This window comes from Narcine bancroftii, chromosome 7 (assembly GCF_036971445.1).
Source record: "Narcine bancroftii isolate sNarBan1 chromosome 7, sNarBan1.hap1, whole genome shotgun sequence".
NCBI lineage: Eukaryota > Metazoa > Chordata > Chondrichthyes > Torpediniformes > Narcinidae > Narcine > Narcine bancroftii.
In genome coordinates, this window is record NC_091475.1 from 28,193,373 (window position 1) to 28,218,985 (window position 25,613).

Sequence of the window (25,613 nt, forward strand, 5' to 3'; positions counted from 1 at the left end):
TAAATCAACACCGCTGGAATCTGTTAGTTATTCGCTCATATTTTCTTTGTCCGGGCTTTATTGTTGCTTGACATTATGAAAGCTCCATTCATCCTAAATCAAAAAGCATCACTTTATCTCAAAATTCACCTGATTCACCATGGAGAGGCCCTGATATTCTTTTTGATCATTGTCTTTTTACTGTAAATGTTTAAATGCCAATGAACTGCTTCTTTTCCTTTTTGTTTTGAATTTTTCTTGCATTTAACTTTCCTTTTGATTCTGTCATTAACTGTTTCTGTCTATGTCAGAATTAAGAGCTCAGTCCAATCAACCATCTGGGGTAGGTTTAGTCAGTAAGCGACTACAGCAACTGAGACTTTTGAAGGCTGAAAAACAGAAACAGCAGGATCTGGCAAAGAATTCTTCGTCACAATCTGCCTCTGACCATTTCACCCATGAAGGCTCCTCACTGAATCCTAATATTTCAGGTTGCTGTTTGCTTTAAAATTTATCCTATAAAGTAGATATGAATTTTCCATTGATTTTTATTTTTTATTTTGCTCCATACTTACAAGTTAAAGAAATTAATTATTTAGTGTTGCAATTTAATCTGCTAAGATTTTTAATGAGAAATAGATAAGCATGGAAATGATCAGAGCTGATATTGACAAATACCTAAACATGCTTGGAGCATTTCAAAATAATAAAAATAATCCTGTCTTATGTTTGCAGGTAAATTCAATATTTCTTTTTTTCTTGATGGGTAAAATAACTAACTCCAAGTCTAACATTTCTCGAATTTCGATTTAACCCTTCAGATAATAGTTCCCTTCCTTCATTAACTCTTAAAGATGTATTGAAATCAAAATAGCACTTCAAATTTGCTCTGAAAAAATACTATTTTTGTGGAAGGTTTTTTTTGTTTGGAATGTTAATTTTAGGATAATGCAAGTAAATTGCAACAATGAATTCTGTTGTGAAGAGAATCTACATTTCCTTTCTACATTAGGCAGACTGTTAAACAGTCTAATTTCTCATGCAGCATTAATAAAGGAAGACAAAATTTTAAGTGTTGCAGCAAAAGTTTTCTTGATAAACTTGTCCCATTGCTGAGAATATACATAATTATTCCCCAGGAGGTAAATTGCTCTTTTTGTTTCCCATTTATACACAAGAACCTATGTTGATTGTCTGGCAGGAACACAAATCTAAGCAGCCTAATCTGGTGCAGTACCAGGGATGCAATGACTTATTAGTTAATGTGATATTGGTGAGAATCCCCCTGTAGAGCTCGTCGAAAGAATCAAAGACTTGTTGATCCAAACCAAGGCTTTTATTAGCAAAAGACAGGAGCTCTTCACAGGTGGCCGACCAGTCCAAAATGATCCGACCTGGCTAGGGACACAACCCTTTAAGGCCCAGACAGTAGGCGTGGCTTAGCTCTCAGCCAATCGCTGTAAGCACAGTCTAGATACTGTAACTATATACACTATGTACATTGGTGATAGATCTGTACTATCACACCCCCCAAAATTGGTCATAATATTTCTGCTTGGCAATTAAATTTGTGATTAAAATAGGATGCCACTGAGACTATATTGGAACATTTCCCCTGCCATTTTGGATCAGGACAATCTGGAGTTCTATGACAAATTTAAGTTATTGTAAGTTTTTCTGCTCCACTTTGCATACCTATGCCGTTAAGGTGGAAAAGTGGGTAAATCTCTTCATTTCATCAAGAGTATGCTCTCCTGACTAAAATTTCCTTGTCATCCATGGACCGAGTTTCTTTTAATATATTCATTTTTCAGGAATGAGGCATCACTAGCAAGGGCAACATTTTTCCATCCTGCGTTCTTAATAGGGGGGTGGCGGTGAGCTGGCTAGTTAAGCCAAGTGAGGACATTCATGAAATGTTGTTGGATAGCAAGATCCAGGACTTGGAACAGTAAGGATGAAAGAAATAAAATCTTTTCATGTCGGGGTATTGATTCAGATAAAAGTAAATGTGTCCATGAAGCTTTTTGAACTCTTGGTAATAAAGATAGTTGGAGGGGCAGACTCGATGGACTGAATAGCCTGTTTCTGCTCTTTTGTTTGGTGATTTTATGGGAGGTTCTGTTCGAGTAACTAGGCACATAACTGGAGTACATTTTATGAATGGTACATATGATGGAGGCATTTTGGTCATGAATATAGTACTAATCAAGCAGAAAAAATTGTTGTGATTGGTGTTGGAATTGCACTCTTGCAAGCAAATGAAGGATATTCCATTTCAGTTTTTTATGCATAATGGAATGGTTTTGGGGTGGCAGGAAATGAGTCATTCATCAATCCTGAACTTGCCGTAGCCATAATATACAAGTGGTTAGTTTAGTTGGGTTTATGTTCCATGATGATCTCCTATCCCCTCAGGATGCTGATCGTGGATAATCTGGTCAAGGGTAACACCATCAAATGTTAAGGATAGCTGATTAATTTCTCACTTGATGATGCTTGACATTTTTGTTATGTGATTGGTACTTTCCATATACCACCCCAGGCCAGAATGTTATCCAGGTTTTGAATTGACTGATCTAGTTTCTGAAAAGAGTTGTGAATGGAACTGAGAACGTTCAGTTATCAACAAACAACACTACTTCTGATCTTCTGATGGAAATTGTTGAAGTGATGAAGATGGTTGGTCTAAGACACTGTCCTGAGGAACTCTTGCAGTAAAATCCTAGAGCTAGGATGATTGACCTTTAATAAGCTTCTTTCTTTGTTCCAATGGAGTACTTCAAAGGTTCAAAAGTCGCTTACATTAAAATGTAATATACATGATATACTTCACCTTCTGACTGCAAAGAGTTGCTATGAGCATTGTCTAGTGACACTAACAATAGTAGAAATAGAAGCAAAAGAGAGTCCCTTTGGAAACACTGAGTGCCCTTGGATTTGCCTTCAATGCTCGCACAGCCTCTACAACCGTTCAGGCTCCAGTTCAAACCATCAGCACACAACCCAAGCTCCAAATCCAAACCTATGATATGATAAGGAAGCCTTCAGGACCCAAGGCCCTTTGGGAGCCCTTCTTGCCTATTGAATCCAGATTCCAATACCTGGTTCCATGAGCCAGTCTCCAGCAGTCCATATATAGCCTGTGTACCTATACCAGCATCGCCAGCAGTCCACAGCCTGTGTGAGTCCTTCAACCATGTTGCTAACCACTCGCAGCCTGTGTGGGTCCTTCCATTGCGGAGCCCCTCACTGGTCTGCCGCCTTGGTCACCATCCTGTAGGGTTGTCTCCTATACTTGTTCTTCTCAATAGGGGTTGTTCTCCCCTTTCTGGTGACGAATGCTAGCCAAGGCTCCTGCCAGGTCTTCAGCTCCTTGCAGTATGTTGCCCACCATCTTGCACACAGACCCCATGGTTTATACTGAAAAATACTAGCAGCAGCGTCTCTGTTCCCTGCTCTCTCCTGGCTCCACACCAGTGGCAGTGCTGCCATTACCGCAGCTCCGGCAGTATCACCATTTTTATTTTTAATTTCCACTTTGATTCATTTTACCGAAGTTTCTTGTCATCAATGTCAGGATTGACGGACTCCCTGATCCTCTGTTATTTAGGCCTTTGAACCATGTTTGGCCAAGGCTGTTCACTGAAGCTGAGTAGTCCTGATAAAATCAAAATTGGCTATTAGTGAATAGACTATTGTGAAGTAAGTAGTTCTTAATAGGAACAGAGTAATTAAGCATGTAATATTGGTTTTGATTTTCTTGAATGGGACATTTCTAGGAAATTTTCCACATTCATTGTCAGTTAAATGCCAACATTGTAACTTTTTGGAATGGCTTGACTAAAGAGGTAGCTATTTTTGGAGTGCTGCTCTTTGGTACAATAGTCATGTTGTTTTCTGGCACTATCACCTTATTCTGTCAGCCAATTGCAGATTTCTTTTTAAAAATATTTTATTTTGTGTTTTTTCCATAAATATACATATAAATTTTTTTCCATTTTCAAAATATCTCAGTATGTATGTATATAACTTTTTTTAACTTTAAAAACACAACAACCCCTTCCCTCCCTCCACCTTCAAATGAAAATCTTCCTTGGGGAGATCACATTTTTATAATAGTAGGACTTTTTTTATATTTGTGCCCCTATATAGACCAAATATGGTTGCTATATTTTTATAAATGTGTCATATTTGTTCTTTAGATTGTATATGATTTTTTTATCCCCATAGGAATACAATTGTTCATCTGTCTTCCATCGTGCTATCTGTAGAGGGGAGTTGGATTTCCAAGTAATTGCAATATATTTCTTAGGCACAGCTAAACCTACTTTAACAAATGAAATTTAGAATTTAGTTTATTACCTCTTTGAATAAAATTGCCCAAAAGATAAAGCTCCAGGTCGTCCCCGAAGGCCACCCCTGTTATCCTTATTAGTATTTTAATAATATCCTGTCAGAAAGGTCTCACCTTCACACACGACCATGTAGCATGTACAAAGATTGTGACAGTACGCCATTAGGCAGGCGAACCGAGCCCCGCTTGTCACACATGCGACGAGGCAGGTGGCCAAAATGGCGCCGTTGGGAGTTTCCTCCCAACCTCGGCACCAGGCTCAGAAGCCCGTGCTTGGCGACCCACATGACGCCCCAGTGACGTCGGGGCCCCACAGCGTGGTTCTCAGCCAGGTCTGGGCTGGGAGTATAAGACCAGCCAGGCAGCCTGCAATAAACTAGTTTTGATCACTGAACTCAACCCATCTGATTGAGCGATCCTTCAGTTAGCAGTGTAGCCACCACTACATTGGTGACCCCAACAGGTTCCAACATCTTTGAACCCAACATGAACGACCCTTCGATCAACGCTATAGCCATCAAGCTTCCTGACTTCTGGGTTTAGGAGCTGTAGACCTGGTTCAGCCACACAGAGGCTCAGTTTTACCACCGCCAGATTTCAACAGATTCGACCAAGTTTTACCATGTGGTTGCCGCCCTGGATCAGGCCACTGTCAAACGAGTGCTGCACCTCATTCAGCATCCACCCACAGAAGATAAGTACGGGACCATCAACTGGGTGCTCACCAGCTCCCTCGGCCTCTCCAGGCGCCAGCGTGCCACTCGGATGCTGCGCTTCAATGCCTTGGGGGACAGAATCCAATCGAGTTGATGGACGATATTCTTGCGCACATGGGCGATCACACCAACTGCCCACTCTTCGAGCGCATCTTCTTCGACCATCTGCCTGAAGATATCTGGCCATTACTGTCCCAGGAGAGCTTCGTCGACCCTAGGAAGGTTGCTCAAAAGGCTCAGGAGCTATGGCTCAAATGATTCCTGGAGGGCTCAGCAGTCCAGCAGGTTACGAGTCACGTGCATGACCATGCCAGGCCTTCCTCTAGCACTGCGGTGGAACACCCGGCCCCTGCAGGGGCCTCAAAGAGCATAGCCAGAAGCAAGCCATCCACTTCAGGACTCTGCTTCTTCTACCAGCGCTGGGGAGCCAAGCCTCGGAAGTGTCGTCAGCCCTGCTACTATTATAAAAGTGCTACTATAATAAAACCTGTGGGATTCAGTCACTGGATGTTGCTTCCTTGTCGACACCAGGGCCCAGATCAGCATCATCCTGGACACAGCCATCAGGTCCTGGAACTGTCCTCCAGGACCTCCCCTCCGTGCAGCCAATTCGACAGAGATCCGAACGTATGGAGACAAGACTGTCCACTTCCAGATCGGCCAGCAGAAGTTCTCGTGGAGGTTCACTGTTTTGTCCCTCCCAACCGCCATCCTGGGTGTCGAATTCCTCCTCGCCCACGGACTCCTGGTCGACATTCGAGGTAAGCGATGTCCGTACCTTCCAATCCGTTCACCTCAATGCCTCCCGCCCAGAGCAGCCGTGGATGGCCACGGTCACCACACCCAAGGATGAGTTTCAGCGTATCCTGGATGAGTTCCTGTCCCTCCTCAAGCCGCAGTTATCCACCGCCTCACCACGCCATGGGGTGTTTCATTACATCCCCACCCAAGGCCCTCTGGTTCCCGCCGGATAAGCTCCAGATAGTGAAGGAAGAGTTCTCACATCTGCAGGAGCTGGGAATCATTCGACGCTCCAACAGTCCTTGGGCTTCACCAGTCCACCTAGTCCTAAATGCCTCCAGTGGCTGGCGCCCTATGGAGATTATCGACGGCTTAACGACGCGACAGTACCTGACAGTTACCCGATCCCTCACATCCAGGACTTTACGGCCAAACTGCATGGGGTGAGGGTATTCTCCAAGGTCGACCTGGTGTGCGGGTATCACCAAATTCAGGTGCATCCCAAGGACATCCCCAAAACGGCCATCATCACCCCCTTCGGCTTGTTTGAGTTCCTACCCATGCCGTTCGGGCTCAAGAACGCCGACCAGACCTTCCAGCACCTTATAGACACAGTGGTCAGGGATTTGAATTTTGTATTTATTTACCTGGACGACATCCTTGTCGCCAGCAGAGACCAGGCACAACACATGTCTCACTCTTCTCCCGACTGGTCGACTTCGGCCTAACGATCAATCTGGCCAAATGCTAGTTCGGGAAAGAGTCCATGCAGTTCCTGGGCCATACCATCATGGCCGAAGTAGCTACGCCTGCCGCTACGAAGGTCGCTGCAGTCAGGGAATTCCCACACCCGGACAACCTCAAGGGGCTACAGAAGTTTGCGGGTATGGTCAATTTCTATAACCGCTTCATTCCAGGCGCTGCACGCATCATGCAGCTGCTCTTTGCCCACATCGCGGCCAAAGACAAGACACTTGTCTGGACTCCAGAGGCCAGCAGGGCATTCAAAGCCACGAAAGATGCCCTCGCAAAGGCTACCCTGCTCGTCCACCCATGCACTGACCTGCATTTGGCGCTCTCCGTCAATGCCTCTGCCACATCTGTCAGCGCCATCCTGGAGCAGCAGGTGAACGGACAGTGGAAACCTCTGGCATTCTTTAGCCGACTTCTTCACCCGCCAGAGCGCAAGTTCAGCGCTTTCAATCGTGAGTTGCTGGGCATGTACCTGGTGGTGTGTCATTTCCACTATTTCTTGGAGGGGAGGCCTTTCATCATTTTTACCAACCACAAACCCCTCACTCAGGCGCTTGCTATGGCAAGAGATCCCTGGTTAGCTCGCCAACAGTGTCACCTCTCCTTAGAGTCGGAGTTCACCACTGACATTCGGTACAAGGCGGGGAAAGACAACGTGGTTGCCAGCGCACTCTCAAGACTGGCCATTTGTGCACTGACACCCGGCCTCGACTTCGACCAGCTTGCCCAGGGCCTTCAGGACTGCCCTCATGGGCCTGCGGTTCCAGGACCTCCCGACTCCTCACGGTGAGGGCACCGTCCTGTGCGATGTCTCCATGGGCACCCCACGACCAGTGGTTCCCCAGCAGTGGTGCAGGCAAGTCTTCCACCATATCCATGACCTTTCCCACCCTTCCATCTGGTATGGTGGCAGAACGTATCATCCGGCACGGGGTTTGGAAGCAGATTGCGGACTGGGCCAGAACCTGCTCCCATTGCCAGCTTTCCCAGGCACACTAGAGCACCCATACAAGATTTCGAACACGTTCGGGAACGGTTCAGCCACATACATGTGGACATTGTCGGACTCTTACCCGTTTCCCGAGGTAACCGTTACCTTTTCACAGTGGTAGACCGCACCACTCGTTGGCCCGAGGCGATCTTGATGCCAGATGCCTCCATGGACTCCTTCTCCTGAGCGCTTTTGAACAGTTCGGCATCCCGAACCACGTCACCTGTGATTGGGGCGCCCAGTTCACCTCTGCCCTCTGGGCACAGCTCACCAACAGGCTGGGGATCGAGCTACATCACACCACGGCCTATCACCCACAGGCCAATAGGCAAGTTGAGCAATTGCACCACCACCTTAAGTCAGCACTTATGGTCTGCCTCACCGGCCCTGACTGGGTGGACGAGCTGCTTTGGGTTTTCCTGGGCATCCGCTCGACATCCAAAGAAGACCTACAGGCATCATCAGGCAAGCTGGTCTACAGTGCACCGCTAGCCCTACCCGATGAGTTCGTCAATGCACCTCACAACCCCCAGCAGTCACCACATGGTCTACTTCCCTGCCTCTGGGCCCAGTTGGACTCCTTCACATCCCCACCACCGCCCAGACATGGCACACGGGCCTCTTGCATCCCCAGCAAACTGTACTTTATGATTACCTGGACTGTCTAAGTTTGAAATTTTACTTTGGGTGGTAAGAAGGGATTTATATATGAGATGTATGCTTTATTACAGAATAAAATGCCTAAGTTCGATTTACATAAATCTAGATTGAAATGGGAGAAAGATGTGGGTATACTTGTTTCTCAGGATGATTGGATGAATTTAGGTAGGTATAGTGTGACTAAAATTGTAAATGTAAGGTATCGATTAGTTTGTTATAATTTTATTCATCAATTATAGTTAACTCTGGAAAAATTAAGGAGATATAATTTTATTTCTTTGGATTTATGCTTTCGATGTCATAAGGATGATTTTTTTTTTACACTCGGTCATGTGAAACAGTGAAAGTTTTTTGGAATAGACTTAAGGAATTTTTACAAGTTATTCTGAAAGTGTTTTTTTGTTGAATAATATTAAGAGGTTGAGTTTAGAATTAAAATTAACTAGATTTCAAATTGCATTTTTGAGATTAGCTTTAGCTAGAAAATGTCTGGCAATTACTTGGAAAAATTAGATTGATTTGAGTATTCAGAGATGGCATATGGAGTTGAAGTTTTGTATTTCATTGGAGAAGATAACCTAATTTGTGTGATAATTATTTTTTTATTGTAAAACTTGGAGCCCGTGTTTGGATTATATGGGGTTGAATTTTTAAATCCCCTCACCACACAGCGGTTGGTGGTGTTATTCCAAACCATGTTGTTGGTGATCTCCTTTTTTCTCTTCTTCTTTTTGGGGTAGGTTAGAGTGGGGTGGGTGGGTTAGAGAAGGGAGGTGGGGGTTGTAGGGGGTTAGTTTTAAAATATCATGCATGTGTATTTTTAATTGTTTCTAAGTTTTATTCATTAATTGTATGTTTCAATTTATGAATTAATAAATAATTTTTTTTAAATATAATGAAACCACTACATCTCAGTGTACTGCACCCTCCTCTTCCACAATACTCCTGTATTTTTTTAATGGTTAGCCCACATGAGTGATTTATCTCCTCAGTCTGCAAATTCAATAGATCACTTCCATCTGAGAGATGATCTGTCTCTCTGAAGATGAACTAATTTGCACCACTGGGCCTGTGAACTCCTTTGTGCTCTTACAACTTAGAATCACTCTTAAACATACTTTCTACGTTGCATAGACCTCTCCATTAAAAAAAAAGTACCAGAGAGAAAAGTTAAACTGTCTCTTCCTTTGGATATTTAAAAATATAATAAATAAGACATTTGGGACAAGAAGCTAACTTCACGAGTTAAGTAGCAAATTTTCCATGTTCTATTTTCTCATGTGACAGGATATATTTTTCATGAAGCCAGTTTATGTTCATGGTGTAGAGTTTTGAGTGGTGTTAGCAGAGGACAGGTAGTAAGAAATAATCAGTTGAGCCTCTTGTAGAATTTATATCTTCTTGCTACTGAAATTATTACCTCTTATAACCAAGAAGAATGCAAAATTATCATGTTACCAAAATTGTGACATTTCAAGTTTGAAAAAATAATTGCAGAATTCATTGCAGATTTGGAAAATCTACTACTGTATTGCAAATTTTGGATTTGCTTAACTTTCAGCGATTCAATCTACCCTATTAATACTATTCAGATCAAGATCTTGCGTGGGGGGGGGGGTGCGTGGGGGGGGGGGTGCGTGGGGGGGGGTGCGTGGGGGGGGTGCGTGGGGGGGGGTGCGTGGGGGGGGATGCGTGGGGGGGGGTGCGTGGGGGGGGGTGCGTGGGGGGGGGGTGCGCGGGGGGGGTGCGCGGGGGGTGTGCGCGGGGGGGGTGCGCGGGGGGGGTTGCGCGGGGGGGGGGTGCGCGTGGGGGGGGTGTCCATTGCATTACTATCTCAGTAGACATCATTTCTCTTCCTCATGTTTTTCTGTACTTCTCATGTACACAACATACTTGTTCAATCATTACAATTGAAAATGATGCAGGCACTCTGGTGGTCAAGCAGCATTTGCTGAAAGAGAAACGGAGTTAACATTTCAAGTTAAAAACCCTGATCAGAACTAAGTATTTTTACTGCAGATTTCCAGAATTCTCTAGTTTTTTATTTGTTGTTTAACCCTGCTGATTCAATATAACACCACCTCTCAGCTTGTTTTTCTTTATATCCACATTGTTTCACGATATTTTTGGAAATAAATCTTCCATCATTTTCCTAATTTTTGGTATGTGGACTTTGCTAGCAAGTCCAGCACTTAATATACATCTAATTGTCCTTGAGAAGGCGATGGTGAACTGTTGTTATGAACTTGTCATACAAAGCTCTTGCACTTTAAAAATCTGTTATTTACCTTGCATTAACTGTGCTTTCTTTTGTGGATCTGGTTTGGATGTTGGTCGAATTCATTTATCTAGTTGTAGCTTTGTGTACAGTGAATGGCCTGTGTAATAGAGCGTTTCTTCCCAATTAAAGCTTTCTTGTTGCTCAAATACATTGAGCCACAGATGAATTGGTCCAATAATTTCTCATTTATTCCTTGAATTTTCATTTTTCTGGCTGTTCGCTGGCAAATCATTAAAAGGTTCACCTGATTCCTGCCTCAATGCTTGGGACATATTTCTGTGGATCCAATGATCTGATTTCATCTTGGTGGACACTAAATTTTTCAAAGCTCTTGTCAAGACTTTATCCTCTGATTCAATCCTTATTTGCCTACCCAAAAGAGGATGTATTTGATGGGTGGCCTTCAAAAAACTGTCCAGTTTATATTTTTGCTTGTGTTTATGAAACACCTCCATAATGTTGTCAGCATCTCAGTTCACCTTGTCGTGGAAATTTTATACTCTAATTTAATTGGGTTTTTTTTAAGTCAAATCCATCATTTGTTCATGTGGTATGAAATTTTACTCACTAGACTATTGTCACCATGTTAAATATTGTTCCCAAAGTTCTGTTTTCTAATTACGCTTTAAGACGCAAATATGTTGATTGCATCAGGAGGTAAACAAGAAAATATCCAGATGCTGCAGTGAAACATGAAAGCCTGCTGATGTTGTGATAACAGTGAAAGCATTGAACTGCTGGAGGAACTCATCAGGATTCATAGTATCCATATAACCGTATAAAGATATATAACTGATGATTTGGGCCTGAGCCCTTCTTTAAGGTTTGAGTAAAAGGCAGGCAGTCACTTGAATTAGAAGGTTGGGGAAAGAAGGGGAAGGGGAGGAGCACAGACCAACAGATGAAAGGTGTTAATTGGGTATGGATAGAAGGACAGGAGAGCAAAAAGGTGATAATTGCTTGGAGGATGATGGGTTTGGCTCTGAGTGCAGAACTGGAGGGAAAGGAGTGAAAAGGAAAGAGATATGATTTTTACACATAAATAATGACAAATTCCTGTAATAAATTTGCATTCTTAACTCCAGAGAAGCCATTCACATAGGCAGGGTGTTTACACTGGAGTTGTGGTGATTTCGAAGGCTGCACTTTTGAGGTGGAGGTAATGCCATCCAGTTGGAGGGTGCTCAGACGGAATATGAGGTATTGTTCATTCAATTTGTGGGTGGTCTCAGTCTGGGAGTTCATGAGACCGTGGAGAGAGATATATTGGCAAAGGGTGGAAAATTGGAATGGGTGGTGTTACGGGTTATATTATGGTTATGGATAAATAAGTCTTTAAAAAAGATAGATTGTGAGGGTTTAGTGTACGTCACTTCACAGACAAGTAACACTTCATAAAAGACATCTCATTTAAAATGCGAGAGCTTTGCTGAAGCTAGATGTTGAGGCTCCGTGATTTTGCAGAGACAATGGAACTGCTTTGGAAAGAACTTCAAAAGGAGTCCAGGCTCAAGTGCTGATAAGATTTTTCAAAGATTGGGTTTGGAGCCTTGGGAGAGGCATTTGGTTTTTACAAGAGAGAGAGAAGAAAAAACAAACAGAATTCTTCTCAGAGGGAGAGGGAGAGAGGGAGAGGGGGAGGGAGAGAGGGAGGGAGGGAGGGAGAGGGAGGGAGAGGGAGGGAGAGGGAGGGAGAGGGAGGGAGAGGGAGGGAGAGGGAGGGAGAGGGAGGGAGAGGGAGGGAGGAAGAGGGAGAGGGAGGGAGGGAGAGGGACAGGGTGGGAGAGGGAGAGAGAAGTCGTCGGTTCTACTGTAGCGGTTGAGGCTGCAAAATGGGAAGCTGGCAGGCTTGTTGAAAAACTCCATTTTGAAGACTGGTTGTGAGTTTTGAGCTCAAAAGTCTGTATATTTAAAAAAAAACCCTTGTAGTCCTTACAAGAGGAAATGGTTAGTTAGAGTGTTTCTCCTGAAATAAGGGAAATAAGAGGAACTCTGTGGTGACCTGGAAGAAGAGGTTACCATTTGGAAAACTCATGATAGGGCAAGTTTCTTCGGCAAGACACTGAAGTTACTGATTGGAGAAAATCAACTTGTGTGTGTCCAAAGAGCAACAAATATCTCTCTGAAACCAACAAGAACCTTCCTGAGTGGTAACCATTTAACTTTAAACACCAGAGCCTGGTGAAGATTCATAAATGTTAAATTCTGTGCACAGTATAAGAATTGCCTGATACTGGTGAACGTGGAGGAGTGAGAAGTGAATGATTGGACAATTAAAGCAAAGAACTTCTCTGAACATATACACATTACAACACATGCGCTTAGAATTAGGTGGTTAAGTTGGGTTAGGTTAAGTGAAGTTAATAATAATAAGTTAAAGTTTCATCCTGTTTTTATGTTTAAAGAAAATTTAAAAACAACTTTTGTTTAAGTAACCATTTGTCTTGGTGAATTTCTATTACTGCTGGGCTCATAACAGTGGCTACTGGGAGCTAGCAGTGGACAGAACCAAGGTGCTCAATGAAGTGATTGCCCAGTGTGTATCTAGTCTTTCTGATGTAGAGGAGACCATAGCAGGAGCACCAGGTGGAGTAGATGACTTTTTCAGATTCACATGTGAAGTGTTGCCTCACTTGGAAGGACAGTTTTGGGCTCTGAATGGTGGGGAGGGAGGAGGTGTGGGCACGTGCAGTACATCCTGAGGTCATAGGGGTAGGTGCCAAGAAGGTGATTAGTGGGAAGGAATGAATGGACAAGGGAGTCCAGAAGGGAGCAGTCCTTGCAGAAGGTGAAGAGGGGAGAAGGGATGATGTGTCTGGTGGTGGGATCATGTAGTCGATAGCTGAAGATGATGTGTTGGATTCAACATTTCAGGCCTCAGCCCTTTGTCATCAGGTTTGATTTTTTAGTCTACCAGCCAAATATTGCTGAGTGAAACAATCTATTTATTCACAGAATATAATACACTAGTGAGTGGTGTGATACAGTGAAAACAAATGGTTTACATGCCCCTCTAACAATATAGATCCTATTTATTTAGAGAATAATGTAAAACCTGTCTATTTTAGAGTTGATTAAAATCAGTATTTTCAGTTCATTCAAAGGCATATTTGTAAGGTGCCTGCAAATTTCTGCTCGTCTGATGAAAATCTTTCAGATCACAAGCAATAAATAAAAATCTTGTTAAATTTCCTGTCAGGGAAAAGGAATTTCAGTTTCACGTCTCAAATTTCATGTTGAAATTCTAAATGATCTCTTCCATTTCATTTCTATTACCAGGCTAAGGTGGTGGCTCAGAGTTTAAACTTCATTTTCACATCAGCAGCTTCAGAAAGTGAGTGTCCCCCCTTCCCTTGTGCCACAGTTGGTCTGAAATCATGTAATGTTTTAGTGATGAGAGACTTGCAATTTGTCAGTATTTTCTTGTAGTTTATTTAAAATTTTTGACCATACATGCAGTCAATTACAAAATACAACTACAAAAGTAAATCCAGTATTTACTCCATGATGGTTGTACCCTGACCTCCCCACCCACCCACCCAAGAAAAGACCCCAAAGAAAAAGATAGACATGGAAAGAAAAGCAAGAAAAAGATAAAGAGATAGGAAAGAAGTAAAGAAAACAGAATAGACTGTTGAAAAGTGCCGCGCACGCCACGGATCATGAATTCATATTCTCTATTTAGTTTTTTTTTCTTCTTTGGAGAAGATCAACACCGGTCTCAACGGTTAGGAAGAACACAACTAAAGATTTACACCTGAAAATTGTAAATATGGATGCCAAAATTGTAAAAGTATGTTGTACTTATTTCTTAAATCATGGGTAATTTTCTCTGGGGAATACAGCTATGTATTTCTGCAATCCAATGTGCCATACCTAGATGTGAATCAGACTTCCATGCAACTGGTGTACATGTTCTAGCCACTGTCAATGCTATTTTAACAAATTCTATTTAATATTTAGATCGTTTCAATTTAGGTCTTATTCCTGTAATATTACACAGTAAAAATTATTTTGGGTTTTGTGGAAATTTAATTCCTGTAATCTGCTCTAAGAGGAGCGGAGCCAGGGAGTGAATGGACAGGGAAGCAGTGGGGAATTCAGGCTTTGGCTCAAGAGGCTTCGGCGAGCAGAGGCTGAGGTCGAACTTGTCAAGTTAAGGTAAGACTGTTTAATTGCTTTCGTATTCTTTAGTAATTTCTACTTATTTGAGGAAGGAGGAGAGAGAAAGGATGAGTGTGAGAGCAGTTTTGCTGTTCTCTGTGTCAGATGTGGGAAGTCATGGAGTCTTCTAGCATCCTGATGTCCATATCTACACCAGGTGTGCTGAGCTGCAGCTCCTCAGGAACCATGTTGGGTAACTAGAGCTGCAGTTTGATGACCTCGCTCTGGTCAGGGTGAGTGAGGTTATCATAGATAGGAGTTACAGCCAGGTGGTCACGCCAGGGCTACGGGAGGAGGACAGGTGGGTCCCTATGGCTGTGGCCCTCAACAACAGGTACTCCTCTTTGGGTACTGTTGGGGGAAACAGCCCAGCTGGGGAAAGCGTCAGTGGCTGTGCCTCTGTCCCTGGGTTGGCCTCTGAGGCTCAGAAGGGTAGGGAAAGGAAGAGGAGGGCAATAGTCATAGGGGACTTAATAGTTAGGAGTAAAGACAGGGTATTTTGTGGACAGAACAAGGAGAACCGGATGGTGGTTTGCCTCCCTGGTGTCAGGGTCCGGGATGTTGCTGCTCGAGTCCACAATATCCTAAAGGGGGAGGGAGATGAGACAGAAGTCGTGGTACATGTGGTACCAACAACATAGGGAGGAATAGAGAAGAGGTCCTGAAAAGTGAATAAAGTGAGTAGGTAGAGTTAAAAAGAAAAGTTAGTGAGGAAATAGCAGAGACTCTGGCAGTGATTTTTCAAATGTCATTAGAGACGGATATAGTGTCGGAGGATTGGCGTGTTGCGCATGTGGTTCCTTTGTTTAAAAAGGGTTTGAGGAGTAAGCCTAGCAATTATCGGCATGTAAGTTTGACGTCTGTGGTAGATAACTTGATGGAAAGCGTTCTTAGAGATAGTATATGGAGGGACAGGGTCTGATCAGGGACACTCAACACGGATTTGTGCGTGGAAGGTCGTGTTTAACCAATCTTGTTGAATTTTTTGAAGAGGTGACTAGGAATGTTGATGAGGGTAGAGCAGTGGATGTTGTCTATATGGACTCCAGTAAAGCCTTTGATAAGGTTCTGCATGGGAGGTTAGTTAGGAAGGCTAAGTCCTTGGGTATTAATTTGGAGATAGTCAAATGGATTCAACAGTGGCTGGAAGGAAGGTGCCAGAGAGTAGTAGTAGATAATTGGTTGTCAGGATGGAGGCCGGTGACAACCGGTGTACCTCAGGGTTCGGTATTGGGACCGTTGCTGTTTGTCATGTATATTAATGATCTGGAGGATGGGGCGGTAAATTGGATTAGTAAATACGCAGATGATACTAAAATAGGGAGAATTGTGGATGATGAAGAGGGTTTTCAAAGATTGCAGAGGTACTTAAACTGCTTAGAGGAGTGGGCAGAAAGATGGCAGATGAAGTTTAATGCTGATAAGTGAGTTGCTTCATTTTGGAAGGAATAATCACAGCAAGACATGTGGTAAATGGGATGGTGTTGAAGAATGCAGTGGAGCAGAAAGATCTAGGAATAACGATGCATTGTTCCCTAAAGGTAGGAGCGCATGTGGATAGGGTGGTGAAGAAGGCCTATAGTATGCTTGCCTATATAAATCAGTGCATAGAATATAGGAGTTGGGAAGTAATGATGAAACTGTACAAGGCATTGGTGAGGCCAAATTTAGAGTACTGTGTACTGTTCTGGTCACTGATTTATAGGAAGGATATTAACAAGATAGAGAGAGTGCAGAAAAGATTTACAAAAATATTGCCTGGGTTTCAGCATCTGGAATACAAGGAGAGATTGAGCAAATTAGGTCTTTATTCCTTGGAACATAGAAGGCTGAGAAGGGATTTGAGAGAGATGTTTAAGATCATGAGAGGGATAGATAGAGTTGATGTGGAAAGGCTTTTCCCATTGAGAGTAGGAGAGATGGATACAAGAGGCCATGGGTTGAGAGTTGACGGGCAAAGGTTTAGGATTAACATGAGGGGGAACTTCTTTACTCAGAGAGTGGTTACTGTGTGGAATGGGCTTCCGGGAAAGGTGGTGGAGGCAGGGTCAATTATTGTCATTTAAGAAAGAGTTGGATAAGTATATGGGTGGGAGGGGGGGGTGGAGGGATATGGGCAGAGTGCTGGTAAGTGGGATTAGAGGAGGGTACTTGGATCAGTGCAGACTAGAAGGGCCAAATTGGCCTGTTTCCGTGCTGTAATTGTTATATGGTTTATATGGTTATAAAAAGGCCAATATTAATTTTTAAAAGTTAATTCTTGATCTGAAAACATTGCAGTGAGACTACCTTTATATGCCATTCCCTGAATCCTATTGTATCTAAGTCAAAACAATGCTGGAGAAGCTCAGCTGGTCAAATAAATGCACAACCAACGTTACGGGCTTGAGCCCTTCATCAAGCAATGAGAAAATGTCGGCAGGTGGCCGAACATGATGATGGTGGGGAGGGCCAATCATGTTTAGCTGTGTGTGTCACAGCAATGTCTTTGAAGGCCAGAAGGATGACAATGTATCTTCTCTGAAGGAAACATTGAAGTGTGGTAGGTAACTGTGCTCAATCTCATCCTCTGGTGCTTTTTCTGTGAAATTTGCACATTCTCCTTGTGACCACTTGGGTCTTCTCTGAGTGCTCTGGTTTCTTCACATATTCCAAACACAATGCAGGTCGGTGTTAGAAGAATCAAATGGTTGTTCATGGGTATCAAAGGACAGGACAATAAGTGAGAGGGTGGGATTGATGAAATTGCTCTGAGGACTACCATAGACTCAGTAGGCCAAATTGTTATTACCTGGAAACATGAACTTAGATATCTTATGAATAGTGATGGATTTTTGAAAATTTTGTTTATAAGTACATTCAAATAATTAACTAGCCTTGGCCAGATTTGAACTCTTGTTACCAGAATTATTAATTAAGCTCATTATAATTTTGTAGTGCTGTCGTGCCTTTTATGTGACAGAGAGAATAAACCCATAATAGGTGAAGTGAGGCTTTATTGGCCATCTTTGGAGGTGAAATGCTGCCTTCACATTTCCTATTAAATTGGGAGCTTTAACTGTGCCCATTGACAATGAAGGATCAGCCCCATATTTCTAAATGGAGATGCTTGATGTGTGGGGAGGGAATTTGTAAGTTCTGTTATTCCTATACATTTGCAGCCCTTGTGCTCCTAGATTGTAGTAGTGAAGGAATGAGATACTGTTGGAAAAGCCTGCCCCCGCAGTGCACCAGTAGTGGAGAGAGTAAAGTTAAGTGTTGGTCATCCAGACAGCTTTGCTCTGGTTAATGTTGAGCTTCTCCAGTCTGTATCTGCGCTCATCTAGGTGAAGAGCGCAGATACGGACTGGAGAAGCTCAATAGAGTTCCATCAGATCCTTGACATTCTTTATGCCTGCTGGGAAAGGCTTTGGAGAATGGGCAAACCTGCAAAATTTGGATCACAACCTGATCAACCATGATTTCATTGAATGCAGAGCATGCTTGTAGAGCCAAATGACCTAATCTCGCTCCTAGTTTGTTTCATCTGTTCATTGCAGGATATTATTCCTCTGATCTGCTTTTGTAGCTGCGATCTTGCGTGTCTGGGTCTTGTGGTTTGTTGTCAATCGTGACATGCCAGGATATTAAGGGAATCGGTGACAATAATGCTGCTGAATATCAAGGGAAGATGGTTAGACTTGTTGGCAATGGTCATTGTTTGTATGACACATATTATTTGCCATCTATCATCCCAAGCCCTCATGTTTTCTAGGTCTTGCTGCATGTGGGCATGGACTGCTTTATTATTTGAGGAGTTGCAAAAGGAACTGAACTCTGCTCAAACATCAGCAAGTGCTCCACTTATAAATGGAGAGAGATGCTTTGAAGTAGCTGAAGATGGTTGGGCCTGATTCTGCCTTGAGGAACACTATATCAATGTCTGGGGCTGCGAGGATTGGCCTATAAACTGAACATGAGTGAGCATTGTTGGTGAGTAAGCGCACTCAGTAGCACACTTTGACAACCGCTAGTCACTTTAAGTCACTGTTCCGGACGTCGCTCTTGATTGTATACCACTGTTCTATCATTTGGACGTGATATACTGCGTAATACTGGCAAAGAGCTTTTGGATGAAAATTAAGAATTTATGAATATGAAAATGTAATTACGGTGAAACAGCTCCTCTATCTTTGACATCTCCACAATGGAGGGGAGTATCTTGCAAGGTCACCTGAGTTATGTGTATCCTTGTCACCATATCCAATATAGTGTCTGCTGCAACAAAAACTAAAGATAGTGATGTGACTGTTTCATAGCCTTGAGTCTTTTTGCAAGTACATTTTTGGTCATCTCTCATCTTCCATTTGTAGAGCAAATGCCCTCATCACCTCTCACATTTGGTAGATTTTGTGAAGGCTCTTCAGTTTTTGGGAGAGGTCATAGCACCTCCCCCACCCCAGGGCTTGAGCCCTTCATCAAGCTATGGGGATGGTGATGGAGGATTTGGATAAATTAATGAAAGTTAGGAATGTGTTAATGTTAATAGATCAAACTGTCAGCTCAGTAATGTGGTTGTTTCCGCATTGCACGTATGCCAAAATTGCTATCAGGTCCTCTGTTAAAATTTATTGTGAATTGCCAGTAATTTAGTGCCGAATATTAATCCCCAAAAATGTTATTTAGTTGGGAACTCTAACACAAGTCCTGAACTTACTGGTTGCTATATACTAGAGAATATTCCTGTGTACTTGCGTCAAGTTGGATTAATTTTTAAATGAATTCAAGTTAGCAACTTTTAAAAGTTTTTTGTTACAATTTTTAAAATAATTTTTATATTTTTTTATTTTAAATATTTTATATTTGTTTTTAACAGCATTTGAATGTTGCTGAATATCAGGCAGATTCAGATTTTTGACAGATTTGATAGCAGGAAAACTGAAGTTTGACATGTAACTGGAGCTGTTTATAGTCTGCTTATTCAATGGTTGTATATTGCTGAAGGCCTGTTTCTTGTCATTTAGGATCAGGACAGCCTCATGTAGCATTAACAGATGTTTTCCGTCAGCCATTTCCATCTCTCTTGGTGTTTGCTTGACACTCATTGCATCTGTGTTCAGTTACCATGGTTGCAGGGTGAACTGCTAAGACAAGAAAAGGAAACATGAGTCCTTTTCCCCAACAAAATGCATCCTTTCAACAATGCTGCCCAGAGAAAATATTTGGCATTGCAGACTTCCTAAGGATTAAGGGGTTGAATGTTTCCTGGAAATATGGTGTTCACCATGAGGAAATTCCACTTGTGGTCTATTACAAGCTGTAAACAGGCAATATTACTTGTTAATGAAGACCTCATGTGTTTTTTAGAGAGATTCCTGTTGGACATATGACTGCAATCAATAACTATTGAATTCATGAGAAGTTACAAATTCTAGGATGTCTCTATGCCCAAGATTCCACCTGAAGTGCCACTAAAATCAAAATAGATGAAAATAATGACCTAGTTGAACTGTGGTGAGCAGAAGCAGAGAGAGAAAAAATGGCAGGGCTGCTGCTGCAGACCTAGGAGAGCAGAGACACAGTGTTGGTCTGATGGGTTCAATCACCCTGACCTAATGCCATTTTAGGCTTTAAATGGCCTGTTAAAGGAGCCAACAGCATTTGTAAGTAAAATTCTGCGACCACGAAGGCTGTCTATGGTCAGGGTACCTGCATGGGCTTCTGAAGACTGGTTCATGGAAATCAGGTAACAGAGCCAGAATTTGAGAGGGTGCTTAGTGTAAGAAGGGCATCCAAAGGGCTTTGGGCATTGAAGGCTGCTGATTGTCTCAGAGGTTTGGATCTGGAGCTTGGGTTGCCGATGAACTGAATAGAAGTCTGTGGGAGCGCTGAAGGCGAATCCGCGAACGGTGACTCTGAAGGAACTCTCTTTTGCGGCTTTTTCTCCTGTTGTTAAGGGCGCTGGCTCATGATGACTCTTTGCCTTACAGAAGACTAAAGTTAAAGTATATTATGTATGTTGTATTTTTAATGTATTATTACTTGACAATAAAAGGAACATTGAACCTTGATTTGGACACACTGCAGAGATCTGCTACAGCTACTTGGAAAGATCCAAAGATGACAATGAGCTTCATATGTTATAACCTGCTACAAAACCAAATCCAGTGAAATAGAGCACAGCAAAGTTTCACTCCCTGATGAGCTTAATGCTTTCTACCCCCAATTTGATCACCAGAGAAAGGATGAACCGCTGCGCACCCTCATGCCCCCTTATGATCCCCTACTGCCAGTATCCAAAGATGACATGTGGGCTGCCTTCAGGAGTAAATTCAAGAAAAGCATCCTGTGTAGATAGAGTAACTGGCCAAGTACTCCTAGATCTCTTCAACACCTCCCACCGACAGGGCATGATACCCACATGCTTCAAACAGGCCTCAATGCCACCTGTGCCCGAGGAATGTGGTAACCTGCCTAAATGACTACCGACCAGTGGCATTCACACTCACAGTGATGAAGTGTTTTGAGAGGCTGGTGATGAAGCAGATCAACTCGTGTCTGAGCAGTGACGTGGATCCATTCCAATTTGCCTACCACAGCAATTGTCATCTTATTGACTCTGCACAAAACCCTGGAATGCCTGGATAGCAAAGATGCATATATCAAGATGCTCTTTACCAACTGCAGTTTAGCATTCAACACCATCATCCCTCAAAACTGATCAGCAAACTCCAAGATCTGGGCAATGGGATCCTGAATTTTCTTACCTCCAGACCCAATCAATGCAGATTGGCAAGAATATCTCCTTCTCAATCTCCATCAGCACAGAGGCACCACAGGGTTATGCACTTACCCCCTTGTTCTATGGTCTTTATACCTATGACTGTTTGTTTACATTGCTCTCTTTGTCTATTTTTTTTAGTACAGTTTCCAGTTCCCTCTAAAGTAGACATTCTGCCTGATCCTCAGGAAAAAGTATTCCAGAGATGTACATGATGTCATGGTTGTAATTTGACCTACAGTAATTAAGTCTTCCAATTATAAAAACATTCTAAGAATGAGCCCCATAATTTCATAAATGTAATTTTCAATAGAGAAACAATAGGATGTGGTCTTTTCACAGACATTTTGGGAATAGGCACTTCACTGATGGGCATTTCCTTTCCTCCTGCTTGAAAAATACCCAATACAACCCAAATGGCCAGGCACACCAATAGTAATATCTTCAGTAATGAAGTCCTGCTGGCCATGTAGCTACTGAGACACCCCCTGCATTGGAAGATCCAATATTTAGACAATGATGAAGGAGCCACATATGTTTCTAAGTCAAGGAAGTATGTGACTTGGAAGAGACAATGGTGTTCTTGTGTGCCTGCAGCCCACTTCTTTTTGGTGGTAAAGATTGTGAGTTTTTGAAATGCTCTTGGGTTAGCCTAACCAAACAACCTTAAAGTATTTTGTCATCAGCACAGAGGGTAGCTATGGTGCACTGTTGAGAGTACAAATGTCTAGGGTAGTGGATGACAACTCAATCAAGTAGGCAGCTTTGTTTTGGAAGATGTGAGAATTCTTGAATGTCATTGAACCTTGGAAAGTATTCCAAGATCCCTTGCAGATGATGGAAATGCTTTAAGCAGGAGATAAGTCACCTGTTGCAGGATATCTAAATTCTGAGCTGCTTTTGTAGTTGCATAGATAACAGGGCTCATCTGGTCTGGTCAATGTTGATTCCAGGATGTTGCTAATGCAGGTTTAGTCATGGAAATTCTCTGAATACCAAGAGTAAACAAGTAGATTCTCTCTTGTTGAAGATGGTCTTTGTCTGGCACTTATCACCCATGTTTCCAAGCAAACGAGGAATGCTTCATTTTCTGAGGGGTTATGAATGGCATTCAATATTGTACAAGCATAAAAGAACATCCCCACTTCTTTCTTTTTAAAATATTTTTTATTGAGCTTACATATAAGTGTATGTACAGAATTGACAATTGCATAATAATTCATTTATATTCTAGTAAGCATGCACAAAAAAGCTTAAATAAAAGTAGATAATTGCTTATACCTCAAAAATATTTAATTGAAATGATCTGTGCGACCATGTTTAAAAACATTTGTTGAAATAACTTGTATAAAATAAAAGAAAAAAACAAAATGAGGAAAAAAAAACTGAAACTAAATCTAATTTATCCCCTCCCTCTAGTCAAGATTACCTTATATAATTAATTTTTAAAAAAATCAATAATGTGGAATTACTAGCAACCCCTGGAGAACAGGCAATGAATCACTGGAATAATTACCTGCAGTAATTAAGTCTTCCAATTATAAAAACATTCTAAGAATGAGCCCCATAATTTCATAAATCGGAACTTTCTATCTTTAATATTTAATATTAAATACATCTAATTTTCTCTCAAGTTAAATAGGACATTGCATCATATAACCACTGTGTATGAGTAGAGGGTGAATCTGCTTTCCATTTCAATAAAATTGCTCATCTGGCTATCAACGTGGTAAAAGCTAAGATACTGATATAGGTTTATCTGAATCACGAGAAAAACAAAACAGAGCAATTAACAGGTAAGGTTCTAAATTACTCTTTAGAATTGTTGGTAAAGTTTGAAAAATATCTTTGCAGAATCTCTCTTAAGTTTGGGTACTCCCAAATCATATGGATCAGAGAAGCTTCAAAAATTTTACATTTCTCATATAATGGATCAATATCTGCTTAAAAATGAGATAATTTGTTTGGATATATGAGTTCTGTGGACCACCTTAAATTGTAATAAGCAGTGTCTTGCACAAAATAAGGAATCATTAGTCAAGCTGAGAGTCAAGTAACAATCTTCATCTGAAAATGTTATCTTCAAATCTCGTTCCCAATCCCTCTTGATCCCAGCCTTGGGGACTGATTTTAAATCCAATAAATTATTATAAATACATGATATTAATCCACCATGAAAATTGAACTGTAAATTTAAAAATTAGGTCTAGAATATTAATGTTAGAAATTCGCGAAAAATCCAAAAGCTTAGACTGAACAAAATGTCAATCCCACTTCTGACTATATACCAATCATGTCAACCAAGGATGGTTGTGCCCAGTACACTGCCGTAGGAAGTCTTTTTGCAAAATTGTGATGCTAAATTGGTTGCTCTCCATCAATCAAGGCTGTTCTAAAAGATTAAGATGCATGGGATCCATGGTGAATTGGTAAGGTGATTCCAAAATTGGCTTGCTCGTAGAGGGCAGCGGGTAGTGGTTGAGGTTTTTTGACTGGAGACTACTTTTACAAACTAACAACCCTTTTAAATTTTGTTTGGGACTAAAGTGACTTTGTCAGCACTAAACACAGGAACAACAATGGAAAATTCACCAGGCAATGGTAAATTCAAAATAATAGTTTTTAATTAAACTATTAACAACATGACATTTATTACTTATTTCTAAACTTGCCTAACTCTAAATTTAACCCCACTATGTGTGTGTGAGTGTGTGTATATATATATATATATATATATATATAATTAAAGTCCCACTCTGTAAAGTCTATCTTTAAAAGTTCAGAATCATTTTAGTCTTGCTTGAAGGTCTTAAATTCTCAGTTCAGGAATAATTATAAAGTGCTTTTAAACATCATATTTTCAGGTTTCTTTACTTACAATGTGGCTATTTTTTTCCACGATAAGTTCACAAACCCAGACAAGGGTTAAACAAATGTGGTTATCTTCTTCCACGATTAATTCACAAACCCAGACAAGGGTTAAACAAATGTGGTTATCTTCTTCCACGTTGAAGTCACAAATCCAGACAAGGGTTAAGCAAAATCGCCATACACAAAAATAGACCCAGTAGAAATCTGTCCTCTTTTCTAAAGGGAGAGCGAAATGGTCTTCCTTATTTCAAAAGCCTTTGATTCTGTGTTCCTCTTTTCTCCGGAGTAACACACAACAACAGCACCAATTCTGAATACTGTAACTCAACCCTGTTTTTCACAAGGTTTCAAACCCTTTGTCACAGGGTTTTGACTTCTGTACTCTCCAAACTGAACTCTTCCAAAAGATGAACTCCAAAAGTCTGAACTCATTAATATATTTCTCCAAATCAACTCACCAACATAAGTCCCAATTCTTGGAAAGAACATGACCATCAATTTTACTTCTACCAAACTTCTGTTCCTTTTTCAAAACCATTCCATATCCATTACAACCTCTGACCATACCTCTGTTGAAGAGGCTTAAGTGGGTTTAATTAAAAACAGATGGCTTCCTTCAGCAGTTCTTTACTAATTAAGACCCACTTGAAATCCATTAGCTCTGTCTGTCTTGGACATTGCGATTCCAAGAATAAACACTCTTCTCTGAGTACAATGGTGTATCTGAAAATGTGCTGTGACCAGTGTGTACCAACCCACAACTAACTTATTAAACTGTATCTAAATAAAATCTAGCTTTATACTAAGGATTAACATAAATCCATTGCACCTCTTAAAAGATCAGGGCTGGGGCTTTTATTGTTGGTAATATATATTAATATATATTAATTATTTTATTGAAAATGTTGGTGATATGATTATCAAGTTTGCAGGTGATGCAAAAATTGGTGGAGTTGTGGACAGGGTGGAATTTTATCAAAGATATAGATCAGTTGGAAAGTTGGATGAAAGATGGAGTCTAATGCGGGCAGGTGTGATGTTTGCATAGTGGGTGGTCAAATGTAACATGAATGTATACAGTAAATGGCAAGTCCTTTCGGAGCATTGATGTACAGGGCTCTTGGGGTGAACGTTTTTAGATCAATAGGGTCGCAACAAAAGTGGTAAAGAAGGCACATGGCATGTTTGCCTTCATTGGTTGGGGCATTGAATATAAAAGTTGGGAAGTCATGCTGCAGCTATATATAACTTTGTTTAGGGCCCCACTTGTGTGTACCAAAGAGTGTTGTGTACTTTTCCAGTTTCACTACAATAGGAAGGATGTGATGGCTTTGGAGAAG

General features: G+C 41.6%; 1 protein-coding gene across 5 annotated transcripts in view; it reads left to right on the top strand.

Annotated features, from left to right (window-relative positions):
* The window catches only part of dcaf6 (ddb1 and cul4 associated factor 6), a 156,190-nt gene that overhangs the window by 67,991 nt on the left and 62,586 nt on the right, over window positions 1-25,613 (top strand). For 3 of the 5 annotated variants that reach the window (XM_069889246.1, XM_069889247.1, XM_069889249.1), the window contains exon 11: window positions 291-470. The exons of the other annotated variants lie outside the window; for them this stretch is intronic. In XM_069889246.1, coding sequence (XP_069745347.1) covers window positions 291-470 — 180 coding nt within the window. The remainder of the gene's footprint in view (window positions 1-290; window positions 471-25,613) is intronic. 5 annotated transcript variants of the gene reach the window in all.